At 43.1% G+C, this 14,446-nt stretch overlaps 1 protein-coding gene across 1 annotated transcript; it reads right to left on the bottom strand.

Moving 5' to 3' along the window:
- Nucleotides 1-7,208: 7,208 nt before the first annotated feature.
- Nucleotides 7,209-12,756, bottom strand: LOC121599997 (N-acetylgalactosaminyltransferase 6-like). The gene is made up of 5 exons (XM_041928182.1): nucleotides 12,377-12,756; nucleotides 9,114-9,490; nucleotides 8,689-9,047; nucleotides 7,741-8,621; nucleotides 7,209-7,669 (listed from the first exon to the last, which is right to left on the bottom strand). Exons 1-5 carry the CDS (start codon nucleotides 12,425-12,427, stop codon nucleotides 7,487-7,489), a joined length of 1,851 nt encoding a protein of 616 aa, XP_041784116.1. The 5' UTR covers nucleotides 12,428-12,756; the 3' UTR covers nucleotides 7,209-7,486.
- Nucleotides 12,757-14,446: the final 1,690 nt, after the last annotated feature.

Raw genomic sequence — 14,446 nt, 5'->3', positions numbered from 1 at the left:
AATGGGATTTTAAAAATAACACATTTGTGTTTTCATAACTCATCGACATCGGTACTGCATCGGGGGCAGCGGGGGCGACGAGTTCCGAAAGAATAATTGAAAATATCCGAAATTTAACTTACCGTGTCGGGCGGTTTCTTCGCGTCCTTGCTTCGTTTTTACTGCCAGGGGGGGACCCCTCTCACGCCCAGCGAAACAATCGACGTGAAAAATCGACGCTTGACGCTCGCGTATCCGGTCGCTCCGTGTGGTTATTATTGGGGAATAATATGTTTTTGGCAGCAAAAGATGAAAGTACTCCCACCCACCTCTTTGTTTCTCATGCTCACTGTGTTGCTTACAAATGAGGTTGGAAATGGCACGGGTAAATGACGGCGTCCATCAGTAGTGAAAACATTCGGTCCGTTCGGTTTAATGGATTTGAATGGTTTTGGGATTGTGTGTTTTCTGTACAAAAAGAGGGGTTGATCATATAAAAATTAATTATATTTGTTGAAAAGGATAAGTATTAAGCAGCCATATTTGATTCCTTAAAGGGTTTTGATAACTGCCATTTTATAAAGGAATAATCAAGCACACAAACATGGCCACGTATGAAAGCGACAAAACATTGCTGAAACAGAATGAAAGAAACAAGTGCAAAAGGTAAGCTAAAGCGGAATGACAATATGAGAGAAGATACAAGAAAAAAAAAGATAAAATTAATAAAAGAAAAGAGATGGAAACAAACATAAAAATCGTTTCACAAAGCAACACAAACGAAAGAAGAAAGGTAAGATTAAAAGGGAACGCGAAAAGCAAAAAGAAAAAAAAGGAAGAAATATCCGCTCCTTTTTCCTGTCTGCTGGATGTGTTTCGCTTGACAGAGGTCAATTTTAGTGGGTTTTGTTTTTTTCTATGTGTATGTGTGTGTGTTAGTTATTGCTTTTGTTTCTCTCCATTTGCATTCTCGGAAGGCTGAGGATGGACGGTCGGTATACGCGCCCCTTTTAAAAGGGCAGAAGGGATTCCTTTAATGTTTGAGCGTTTTCCTTTGAGGCGTTTGTTCGTTAACAGTGAGTGCTGCCTGTATGATATCTGTTTATTTTTTTAACATAATAAAATGTTATATTTTCTTAAAAATTACAGAGTTATTTTAATTAGAAGAGTTGTCATAAAAAAGAATCAATAAAATCATACATGAATAAAATCAAAAAGCGTTATTATTTTTAGACACAATTCCAATCGTCGACACAATTGTGTTCACCACTGTACTTCGGTGCGTAAAGTTCGGGTGACCTTAGAGTTTGTACCAGTTTCACAAATAAATCATGTTTGTCCCTTTGTTAGGCACGGGATGATTATGCTACCGTGGCACCACAGTAACGTCGACGGTTTGGACCTACGTCTACTACGCGATCATGTTTCGTTCGCTTCCCGTACGGCTGCCTTGGTACGGCGACGCCATTCCCCTGGTCCCCCCGGTGTTGGGAATTGAGGAACAGAAATAGAGCAGGAAAGGGGAAGGGGAAAAAAACTTTAATTAACTTCTAACATTTCTTCACCACAGCACTGGCAGCGAATTGGTGGATGAGTCGCGGGAAAACTAGAAAATTCCAAACCAGCACTGACAGAGGGCGGTGGTTGTCGCTGTGGTAATCTGAAGGCGATCAGTCGTACAGCGGGACCTCGATAGGGAAATCGATTGCGCATTGATATCTGTTTTTTTTTAAATAAAAAATGAGGTCGATTACTAGTGCGTTGAATAATCTTTTAAATAAAAAAATGCTAGTTAGTTTATCACATTTGTCTATTTATTGCCATAATTAATCATTATTGAAGTTATGATTTACAGCCCACCTGGTGATGGATAAATCTTCTCGCAAAAAAAAATGTCTGATTTACATCACATTTAATGCTGACATGTTCTACAGCCCCCAAAAAAAGCGATAGATATTTATGATCATACCGTGTGCTTTATGATCATGATCTATGCTTCCCGCGCAAACCATGAATCGTACCCGGTGACAACGGCATCAAATAAACAACTATGGCAGCATGTGATTGTGTACTGGGAAAAATTCAATTTTCACGCCCTATCGTGTGTAGAAATAAAAAGAGACTCGATTTTTCGAGCCTTTGTTTACATTCAAGCTGGCTTTAAACTGTGCGCCGCTAGCCCGGAGACATAGAGCCAATTGCGTCCGCCCGGTATGGATGCGAACGCCACCACCGTACACCACCATCAACCATCGGTGGTAGGGAATCGGAATTGTGGGAAATTTTCCCGCTTCGCTTAACCCCATCCTTGGGCCCCGGGTGGCAAAAGGGTTTGAGCAGTAAATATTTATGAAAATGAAGAAACCTGGTGTTTAATTAGGAGCGTTTTTTTTATTATGGTATGGTCTGAATGACAAGCGGTGGTGCGGAGGCGCTTGTTGATCCGTTGTCGTTTACATTGTTGATTTTTTTTTTCATTTTGTCGTTCTGTCTAGGCTTTACACGGCATTTGAGTTTTGTGTTTGTGGCGTCTTTGCACTGGAAAAGGAAGGAGAGTTGTGTTTCAATTACGATGCATAAAGGCGCTTTAGCATGCAATCGCAAAGAGAGAAAAGGATCGATCGAGGACGAACGTTGATGGAAATAGACGGTGGTGAAGGAGTTATAGCAAAAATAGTGCCATTACTGATGATTTGAAGGGTGGTTTACCTTATTACCAATCAACACGAACCTTACTGCGGTCATAATTACACGGAAAGAGCAACCAGTAATCATGATTGAGGGAAGAATAGCTTTTCTGGGAGCTAACAGGAGGGACTTCATTACACATTTCAGCCTCATTTTAAATGATGGATTCAATAGAAAATAACTAAAACGTTGAATAAATGCTATAGATTGAGGATAAATATAGCAATCTCTTTGGATTGATGATTTGGTCCTTCGAACCGGAATGTATCGCAACCATGTGATGAAGATCGAATGCATGATGCAGGTAAGCAAGCACTTAGTTTCATTTCTGAATATAATTTATCTGCCATTTGTATGCTTTAGATTTAAGTTCATGTTAGGTATGTCGGATCTTGTAGATCTTTTTAGGTAGGATCGTTATTAAATTTGATCCTAAGATAGTTTAAGATCAAGCTAAGTTAAGCTAAACGTAAGCATATTATCAAAACAGCGGAAATGCAATCTTTTGATCGACTATTCTTGGCAGTCTGCAACTCCAAATATTGATTTTCATCCTTCAAAGACGCATTATGTGGATATCTTTGAACGATTTAATACTGTCTAGACGCTGAAAAAACATGTTGTCTCAAACTGCTTCATTCAGATCAACAAAAACAGAAGAAAGGTATTTAACTGATTTCTTTAGAACAATGATCCTCAATGTATGATCCTCAATAGTTCAAAGAATGGCTGCACATTGTCTAAAACCAACATCCATCAAACCGGAACATACCGGAACCCCGGTTCCAAAACATTAAACCAAAGGCATTCTCTTTGACAATGTGCAACATGCACTTTGCAACAAGCATGCACTGAAACAATAAAAACATACGTCTGCCACAGACGGGTTACGTTACTCCACGCACCTCGCCGGAGAGTGTGTCTCTCGCGCAAGATAAGCCACGGCATGGGCATGGTTTCTGTTTACCCGCCCACATCTGGTGCGTGTAGCGTGCGGTCGGCACCTGCATTGACTTTCTAAACTGTGTGACTTTGGTATTGATGTGTTCGGACGGATGATGCGCACGCGAGCATGATTTTTTTGCACCATCCTGACGCAAGCCATTCTAGACCGTTGGAGTGTGTCGTAAAGCGTTTCCGGTCGCAGATGGTAGAACTATGACTGCTGTTGCTGTCTGTGCTGTACAGACATAATGCAAAAGGCAGCATAAGCAGTGAGCTGTTGTTGTGTTGATAAATATTAAACTTTCTCTTAGAAGTTATGTGTGTTTTAGGGCTATTTTTATTCAGAATAGCATTGTCGGCGGATCAGTTTTGATTTTAAATGTACTTTGATGTCCCACTTTTATATGCTTCTTTAGGTATACCTTCATGATGGCGTAGTATTAGAAAGATCAAGTCTAAGCTAAACTGACCTCTCTGACACAATACTACCTTGATATTAATCTATTTTTGTAAGTGATTTCGTTAAGATCCTATACAATGGCCCTAAGCATTTTACCAAAGCAAGTAATCATAGCAAAAGACTATAGATTACAGCAGATAAGGATCACCTTGTAGGTTATCGTGTTGTGGTCTCTCTAGAATATAGGAGTTAAACGAACATGTGCAATATCGTTGTAAAAGGGATTTTTTTAATCTATTAAACATGATTTGTATTCAAATGCAATCAACAGTTCAAAACGAGGTAGTTCATTACTCTAAATTGTCTCTGGATCTTGCGATTAAGTGAAGATATTCAACCTAACCGGTCAACTGATTCTGTCATCACACTGCTATATCAATTTAATGATCATAATTCCACGGCCCACTCACCTAGCAACACTTTTTCGATGCAATTTTCCAATTCCCCAATGTGACACTACCGCGCAAACGGTTGCCAACTCTAACGGGTAACTAGTTTCCTAGAAACTACCTCACTACAAGTCAGCCTGACATTCATGGGCGTAAATATATCTCCATTAGTGTCCGGTCCGAAAGTGTTTTGCACCGAGCACGTTTCATCGATGCATGGGAAGAGTCGTACGGGACGTGGAAGTGTACAATGCTCCCGTTTCGCCGATCACTGTTGCCGGAACAAACCCGGCTGTGTAATATATAATCCCGCTTACACAGTGCAGTGCGTCCACGTCTTTATAATGGGTCTTCTTCAGGGGGTCGCTTAATGAAGATCGTCTTTGGTTGGTCCCTTAGTTTCCCGATCGGCCCGTACCGTTTTGCCATTTTTATTGCAAACATGTGGTGTCCAGCTGAATGTGGAAGCAGTGAGAGACTGTGGACTGTGCAGTAGTGGCTGGCTGGCGGTAGACTCTCGGTAGATAGATGTATCGGGCTGTAGACCAAGCCCAAGATGCGATGCGGAGGTAAGCGTGAGGTTTAATTTTTTTCGCATACTCTCTTCACTTCATCCCACTGTCTGTGTGTGTTTTATTGTTTTTCGCTTGCCTTCAAAAGGACATGGGATGAGTTTATGATGGACAGCGAAACGAAAGAAGGTTTCAAAATTATGCAAAACACAATGTTGAGCGCTCGCTGTGCGAGCTGCAATGATCGTCGTTGACGGTGCCTAAACTTCCCTTTTGTATTCCAAGAAACCCTAGAATTCCATACTCGAGCAAGTATCATTGAAAAAGGGTTTCGAGTCAATTAGATGAAACATAAGACATTTTTCCTAGACAGCTCCGAAGGAAGATCACCGATCACCGACACTACGGGGGCGCCTAGATTATGGTCTCAGGAAACAGACAGAAAGGAAACAATCTCTGCGGGCTCTTGGCGTACCCGGCAAACCGGAACCGAGCGGTACGGGACAGTGAAGCTGGATGGTGCATATAAACCGTAAGAATAATATACTTTTGACATTGAAAGGCCATCCGGTTGAAGTTGATTTGCATTCTGCTTTCCACTGTTTATCTTGTCCGATCTCCCACGTTGTTGGATAGAATGTCCTCGAAAGCTGTCTGTCTTACAAAGGGAAAAATGCGGATCGAAAGCGGTTGATAGCAGTAAAATGTGCTGAAAAGCATTTCAACGATGTAATTTTTGCTCAAATTGCTAACACGCCAGAGCTTGATAAGGATAACACATTTTTTAATTAAAGCGACTGCAAATGGTGGTTGACAAAGATGCAGATGCAGGATGGAATTTCGCGGTCGTCGTCGAGATCGTTTTGCCAACGGAGGAGATAAAAGCTGGTGAGAAAGAAATACGATGCAAAAATCTTGTAGCCTGTGAAGTTTTGAAGAGAAATATCATTTTTTGTTAGTTTTCCTTCTCCATTTTTTGTTTGTTATTAAGAAAAAATGTTTCAAAAAGGTCTTCACAGTTGCCGAATGCGTCGTTGCGCTGCTGTAAGTGTTGCAAGCTGAAAGGGTAAGGATTTTAATTGTGGCATTTTTAGTTTTGTTTTGAGAGTGGTGTTTTATTCCACCACGAATATTTCCTCCCCGTGTCCCATCAATGCAACTGCGGCAAAAGAAAGGACGGAAAGAAAAAGACTGAAAACAACAAAAAATCACATTTTTTGTAATGAGCTACGGACGATAAATTTTCACGAAGCAAAACGGGGAAAAAAACCCCTCTACGAATGCGTAGAGAGACTGCGAGCTGTGGAGGACGGGAACATGAGAGAATTAACCAAAAAAGACATGCAAAGAAGGGGGAAAAACATCGTTCCCTCAGAACACACCACCTGCATTCGGGATGCATTTTGTAGCAGTTGTACGTGGAGGAAGATTCAATCGTACTGAGGAATTGTACTCCCCTCCGCTTTTTTTAGGAAATAATATTTATGAACGTTGTTGTCAATTACAAGGTGAAAAGTCGATGTTTTTGGGAAAGGTTTAGCTTCGTTTTTTCTTTCTTCAATGTGTTCTTTCTGTGAAGGGGGGCAAACCAGTATACAAAAACTGGAAAAGGGGAATTATCAAGAGCAGGAGCAGCTTAAAAACCAATTATCACTTGATAAATGCTAGGTAAACGTACATAATTTGCCTCTTTATTGCTTGGCACTTTACTAAGGCGGGTGTGTTTATGGTGTGAAAACACGGCAAGCTTTTGCGGCAAATTATTTCCATATTGTGTTGATGAGGGGTTAGGGTACCGAACCGGGTGATATTATTAGCTTTTTAAATCGGTTGTGTTGATGGGGGAGGATTTGTTGCTCATGCTTTACTTCGTGCGTTGATTACCTTGACATGTAAAAGACATTTAAAAGTCTCTTAGCATTGATGTTGAATTTGTGTAGGAAATTTAAATATTAGATCAAACATTTTGCAATTTAAACGAAAAAATGTGTAATTAGATCATTGAATTTGTATAAAACAACCTGTAACAGATCAGTTGGAAAACGGCTCTAAAAATAGCATGCTGCTTCGCAGTTTGAATTTACGCTTCCCTTGCTTGCCAATAGATGGCGCGCGGTTTGGTCACTGTGGGACAATTCCAATCGAGCAGTGGTCATACGCATTTTTGAAATATTATTGTTTAAAATCATGTTTCATTTAAAACCAACACAAAAATTTGCTAAAATTCCTATTAAATCTGTTACTTATTGCAATATTTATTTGTATTTTAAATTAAAGGCTTACATCAAATTATATACAAACAGTTCTAATTACTTATTACGAGTTGCTCTATGCCAAAGATACTAAACATCTAGCCCAAAGGTACATTAAACATCTACACATACGTATATTGACTTCTTCTAAAACCTAAAAAACATGATATTACCGATATCATAAGTCCATCTATATTCGGCATCTATATTTTCACAAATCACTCAAATAGGCACTACGATTAAAGAACTCACATCCTTCCTTTACAAGAACTTTGCCCCATAAACATCCCAGTTCTGCAGATGGACAAAGTTAACGTATCCCCAGTTCCACTTCTGAGACGCTTTGTCCTTATCACAGCTTCGCACGAACAGCTTGTTGGTGTCGAGATCCGCTTCCATACACCTGCCATGGTGGTCCTTCCCGTGGATGATCATTTTCGATTCCTGTTTTGCGAAGAAAGACAATTACATTAGCTATTCAGTAACAGCGCCAAAGCGCTCCAATGTCCACTCACATAGTCGTACCGCCACATCTGGTTCCCCTGCGACTCGTGGCAGCTAAACAGCACAATCTCGTCGGCCAGCTTCGCCGCATCCAGACACTTGTCGTTACTGCGCACGCGAATGTCCCGATGATACGACAGCGTAAAGAACTGATTGTTCTGTGGGTGCGTCTTGTTAAACGCACACGCGTACAGCCCGATCGGTTCCTTCGCCTGATGGTTCAGCGAATCAAGACAGAGCCTTGGATTGGCCACACTCTGCACCCGCCCTGAAGCAAACGGCTGTGGATCACGCGGCGGATAGCGTACGAGCAGATCTGGCGCCACCACCTCCAGGAACCACTTGAACGGCTTGCACTGCAACCGTTCGCGCAACTCCCGCTGTGCGCTCAGATCACCCGGATCCGTTTTGGCAAACTGTGGGTTCCGCTCGTACAGAAACTGGCTGTACTCGTCCATCCATACCTCGGCGACGCGCTTAAAGTTGCGCACCACAAAGTTAACGCCACGCGGATTGCCGAACGGTGCGTAACCGCGGTACACATGGCCGACGCGCGAACAGGGCGCATCAACGAGCCGTCCACCACACTGCCAGATCTTGAAGCTCAGCTCGTACTGCTCACCGCCCCAGATGTCAAGGCCTTCGTCGTAGCCGCCGAGCTCCCAGAAAAACTTGGCACTGATCGCAAACAGTCCGCCCGCCATGACGGGGCTGTTGAAGGGTTTCGTCGGATCGTCCAGATCTCCCGGGAGCAGTGGCAAGCGTTTGTAGTAGAACTTCCAGTCGAAGGCACCCCGTTTACCTTCGTCTTGTGAGCGGTACTGGAATGTGTCGTGTGCGATCACATCGATAAAGGGACAGACGCACGTCCTATAGTCCTCGGCAATTGGTTCTAAAAAGAAGAAGATATTTCATGTCAGAAGAAGACAACATATATGAGAATTGGATAGGACGCTTACCTAACAGTGGAGGCAGCCAGTTGGTGTTTACTTCTGTGTGTGAATCCAGCACGATCAGCACATCTCCCCGAGCTTCTCGGGCTCCAGCCATCCGGGCGACGATCAGCCCAGATCGCTCCGGAAGATCCACTAACCGGACTTTGGGTGCAAGCTCAGACTCCACAAACTCCCGCAGCGGTGTCCAGAGAAAGGGTTTCGTGCTGTGATCGTTCACCAGGATGATCTCCTTCAGCAGCGCAGGAGGCGATCGGTTCAGAACGCTATAGACCGTGCGAAGAAGAGCACTCCAGTGCTCGTTGTAGAAGATAATGATCACACTAACCGTAGGCAGTTCCTTGAGATATTCCTTCATACGACAACTGTCAAGAGATGTCAACAAACGTTATCAAACTCAAGCTCCAATATCTCGTGCGAACTACACTCACCTCGGGTGTCGTATGTCCGGTACCGATCGGTTCAGTGCGATCATATCGCTTACCACCGCCGAATAGCCATTCTCCTTGAACAGTTTAGCGTTGAGGGCAATATCCTGCTCGCTGGAAAGCTTGTACGGTCGACCCTGCTCACCGGGCCCTGTCCGCTTCGATTCCTCCTCGATCAGCTCGTAATTGTGCCAATCGATCTTTTCACCAGCCACATTGCGTGGCATCGCGTAAAACCCTTCGCCATCCTCCGCCAGTCGGTAGTAGAGCGTTCGCTTGAAGTTGTCCAAATTTTCGTACTTGTGTATGATCAGCAGTACCGTGATGAGACCGCAGCAAACGACAAACAGTAGCTTTACGATCAGCTCACCCAAGAGGGGCTAAATAGAGAGGAGGAGAGATAGGAGGAGGAATGGAACGGAAAGAAGGGCAAAATTAACGAAAGCGAAAACAAAGAAGTTAATTGCGAAGATCGTGGAAGCGGGCGGCAATAGCCTCGCCGTCTTCCGTTCTGCTGATGATGAGAATAAAATGACAATGAGCAAACATAAATTTGCATACGCAATGACCCAATGACGAGCATATTTAATCGCATTAAATTAAAAAAAAAGAATTTGCCTTTTTTTTCGTTAAGCTTTAAGGGAAAGGTGCGTTGAACGCATGCAATAACTCATCTCCAAAAAACATTCTGGTACGTAGAAATCCCACGATCAAGTACGATCTCCAGCCGTGACTGGTCATAATTTTTAAGCAATAACTTTTCTTTTGTTGGGGTCGAGAAAAAAAAGCTTAAATATTGATCGTTATGTTAACTCGTAAAGAACCGTACAGAATAGATCAATCGTTAGGGTGCTGGGGATGGGCTAGCTGAGAATGATTTGTCTTGCGCACACCGCGCTCCGCGCTGACACTAATTGACAGGAATCGGTCACTCAGGCAGGTGTTTATTGGGTGATGAAGTGGTGAGAGCGAGACCGATCGACTGAATTGTTGGAACGAATAAGTTGAGCCAACATCGAAAAAAATGGTACCAAACAGTGAAGCAGGGAGCTCGATAATGTGAAGAATAAGCCGGTGGATTGGCCTGAGATGACCTTGGGGCATCGTGCCGAAGAAGCGGTAGCGACGCATCTTCATTAAGATAGGTCTTAATAATCGTTTAAGTTCTGCTTTAGCTAAATGGTAAAAAATAGTGAAATAGTCATGTGACATTGTTAAATGAATGTAGGTTAACGTGCGCGTAAAACATACAAAATATGCTCTTTTTATCTCCAACTAAAACACAGCTTACGAAGTAAAGCCGCTTACTTCGGCGTACGATTTACGATACGATTTCAGCACAGTTTCTTTTTGTGTTATGCTTTAGCTCAACACAAAACTTAAATGCCCGCCAAGCCAGACATAATAAAGCGGATGGGGTAATGAGCAAAGGTGCAAAGGGCTTAGCGTGTGTGTGTGTTTGCGTGTTTTTTTACTTTGTTTTTTTGTAACATCAAAACTGATGGCCAGATGGCACCATAAAACTTGCCATCTAAACATGGCCTTCACCGTAATTGCATGACCGTTTGGACTAAGGTGGTTGGAGGTTTTATTCGGCGTTAAACACCGAGAGGGCAATGTTGATGCAACATCATGGTTCTTATTAAAGGTGTAGGAAGTTTTGTATATGCAATTAGTTGAGTTGATTTGGAACAAAAACAGAGCTATGGCATATGGTTATCCCTCTGATAAACATTTTAGATTTTGGTTTGAAATATTAAATTATTGTTTCCCGAATTTTCCTCCAACTGTTCACTCACATGAAGTCAGGGAAAGTCACTCACACCATTCCAAAAAGATTGCAATTTGTTTTGGCGCATTTATCGAAACGCACATGCTGCACATGTTGCTTATCATTTCACTCTTGCTCTCTCTCTCCCCTCTCTCTTTATTTGATAAACGTCTGTCCCCGTGGGGCGTGTTCGAGTACGATAGTTGTGGCTTTGTCGCTGGTCGCCAACACACTTGATAGTGACATCCGCTCCATACGTTGCCTGGACAACACTGCTTAATGGGTTAAAGCGTACCAGCACAACAACACCAACCACTGTTGTGTGTCCCATCACAGTATGCAGTGGCACTGCGAGGAAGGGCTTCGTAATAACCCGAAACCAAACATCGCACACACCGGGAGGGCGATAAAATCAGATTTTATTAATTACAACCACCCTACCTTATCGTGCGGCCCTTCACAAGCAACAATACGGACGCTCTCAGGCTTTTAGCGCGATTGATAGGGACAGGTTGAGGGGTTATTTGTAACCAGTCATGCATTTGTGAAGCCCTTTAGGACGTTTGTCTTTCTTGCGTGTTTCATGAGCATTGTAATTTAATTTTTATGACAATCGTCCAAAGCTACGTCCGAATCCCTCAGGCCGTGGTGGGGGGGGGCAACCATTAATCATTCAGCCTCATCGCACAATCCACGCGACAGCACGATGGTGACGCGACGATGGAATTTGTCATCAAAACTGCACAGGAATTAGCATTCTGTGCAAATATCACAAGTAGGCCTGGACTGGACTGACGTACGACACCGGCGTGCTGGGTGTGTTTGGTTAATTGAACAAACAAAACGATCGAACGATGATCGAGATCCAAAAACAACTTCAACACGTAGAATCAACTTCTCTAACGCGTTTCCCGTTCAGTTTCGTTTTGAGCCTCTTTTTTTGTTATTCGTGAATGAATTAATTAGCGTCCAGCGCCAGGTATGGTGGCGTCGTCCACCGAGAAGATAATCTTCGAGCTCAACGTGCACACACACACGGACACCGCCACAAAGATACACACGAAGAAGATAAACATTATAAAAAATCACACTCGATGGGAAATTCGCGCGGACAAGGCCGCCAAAGATGGGCTAAGAAGATGTGTTGTGAATTTCCTGCCGCTTACGGGCATCTTCAGTTCTGCGAAAGGGGGCGACACAACGGTTTGATTTATAAGCACCACACCGAGGGGGGGTTCTGGATTAGCGAGGTCGATGGAACGAGTTTTTATTTGTCTTAAATTTCGTTTCGTTTTCCCGTATGGATGGCAAGCGATTCGCGAGCGACGGATATTCTTGAAGATTCGCTTTGCATTCGGTATCATCTTCTCGCGTTTTATTGGGTCACCTTGGCAAGAAGAATACCCCGAAAGTCGGAAGAGTGCACCAGTATGCCGTGTTTAAAGGTTAAAGCAACCTGATCAGAGCTCAAGAGTGAAGATCTTGCAGTAAGTACCTTTCGGTGCGAGGAATGCTTCAATTGTCGTAACACTCTTGGAACGCGCATGGTGATCTAATGCTTTCCACGTGCTTATTCTTCGTCACGCGTGTTAATTTTCACATTTTCACAAACACGCACCAATCGCTAAAAGCTTCTTCACATTTCACAGTCGCACTGTTAAGCTTTCGCGCAACAATTCCCACCAAAACACGTCCGCGCTTCCAAAGGCACCGATAAACACTGACTGCCCCGGTTCGGCAGCCCTCGCGATGTTTGCCGGCAAACAGCAAGGGCCGTCTGTGTCGCGATACCGCGCTTAACCACCGACCAAACGGCACATACACACATAGACACGGCCACTACGAAACCGGCAAAACAGAACACAATCACCTTTCGGTCGGGACGCACGAGAAGGCTTCGCTGGCCGGTCCTTCATTAGCCGCCAACCGGCAAAGGTTGACAAGAGCATTCGGAGGAGGGTTGTGGAGTTCTCTTTTTGTCGTTCTTTCGACTCCCGAAAAATGCCACCCCTCTCTTGTGGTTGATTGTCGGTTGATTGTCGCTTTAGCTGGGCTGCTTTGTGGTCACCCCGGGACGGCATTTCGTAATCAGAACGAGTTCGATGCGGGAACGCAGTCGATTACGCGTACACGCGAAAGGGGTCCAAGTTTGGTCCGGTTTTGTCCGTCCGGGGGTCTATGGTCGATAGAATTCGGCAGTGAAAGTCCGAACCGTGTGCGTATTGTGGGAAGGGATAGGAGGATATGTTGGTGGGTCAAATGGTTGGCGTTTGCCTTTTGCGCTGATATTCTCGAATGAAGTGCTTGCACTGGAGAAGTGATGTAAAAAAGCTGCTTTTTGGGCGTATTTTTGGTAAATCAACATAAGGAGAAAGGTGTATGCTTGTGACTCCAACATTGCACATGCACTGGCGCTTGTCGTTTGGAACCTTTTCATGACTTTTTACCTTTAATAAACGGGCACCATTTCGAAGCGATTGTACCGAATAGTGTCCCTAAAGATAGAGTTGCTTCGATCGGTGTCCGACGGTTGACGCAGGACTGAAGGAATCGTAATTTCACATGTTTCCCTCCAAAATGAGAGCATGTTTGCATGGAGTGGGAGACGGCAGCAAGTCCCATTAGGGAGTGTGACACATGTAAATGAAGTCATTTGTGGGACACATACGCTTGTGGAATTGACCGGAATGGGGAATGATTTTGGTGAAGGTGCTACATGATACATGAATCGATTGTACAATTCCACGAATCGTCGATGGGCAAATAGGCAGTTTTTTCCATCAGTACTTCAACTCATTTTATTAATTGAAATACTCGACAGAAAGTAGTGATTGATACAAAGCTAAACACATTTCCGAATGAAATTTCAAACTGAGAATAAAATTCGTTCACACCAAAACTGATTGTTGTGGTTGAAAAATGTTTTGTAAAAATGAACATAATTTTCACGACAAACACATCGTTAATATATATTTTGGGTTTATTTTTTATATGGTTAAATTAGATTATGAAATTAAATTGAATATAAAATTAAATTATTCTTTTTATTCATGTTAAAACATCATCATGTGAATGAAATTGATGATTAATCGTTCCTCAGACGTAATATTTCAATTAAACGGAACATTTAAAATAGATTTCATTGCAAAAGGCGGAAATATTTCAAGCTATCGACAAAGAAAGGCCTATTGCTTGAAAGGTACAGACGAGCCCAAAAAGAAACACCCAAATTTGAATCCTATTTTATGTTGAAGTAGTGATTTTAGGTTAAATTGCCATCAACAATACCTTCGTTCGAGTTAAAATTTCTTAATTGTTATATATATAAATATACATCGATATTTCTGATCACTTTGCCCACAGGGCAAGGCGAGCTTTTTGGCGGCCACCGTCGCAAAACCGTCGCAAAACGTCAAATTCGACGTCGCATGTACTGCAAAGCGACGTCGCCAGCGAGCGAAACTCGCAACGATTTCGAGGCGCTGGCGACGGTCGTTTTTGACGTTTTGCGACGGTTATTGACCTTTCGAGCGAGCTTTTGCCCTGCGGACCAGTGTGGCCAGAT

This window comes from Anopheles merus, chromosome 3L (assembly GCF_017562075.2).
Source record: "Anopheles merus strain MAF chromosome 3L, AmerM5.1, whole genome shotgun sequence".
NCBI lineage: Eukaryota > Metazoa > Arthropoda > Insecta > Diptera > Culicidae > Anopheles > Anopheles merus.
Note: the sequence above shows the minus strand (reverse complement) of the source record. Positions and strands in the feature narration are given on the sequence as shown.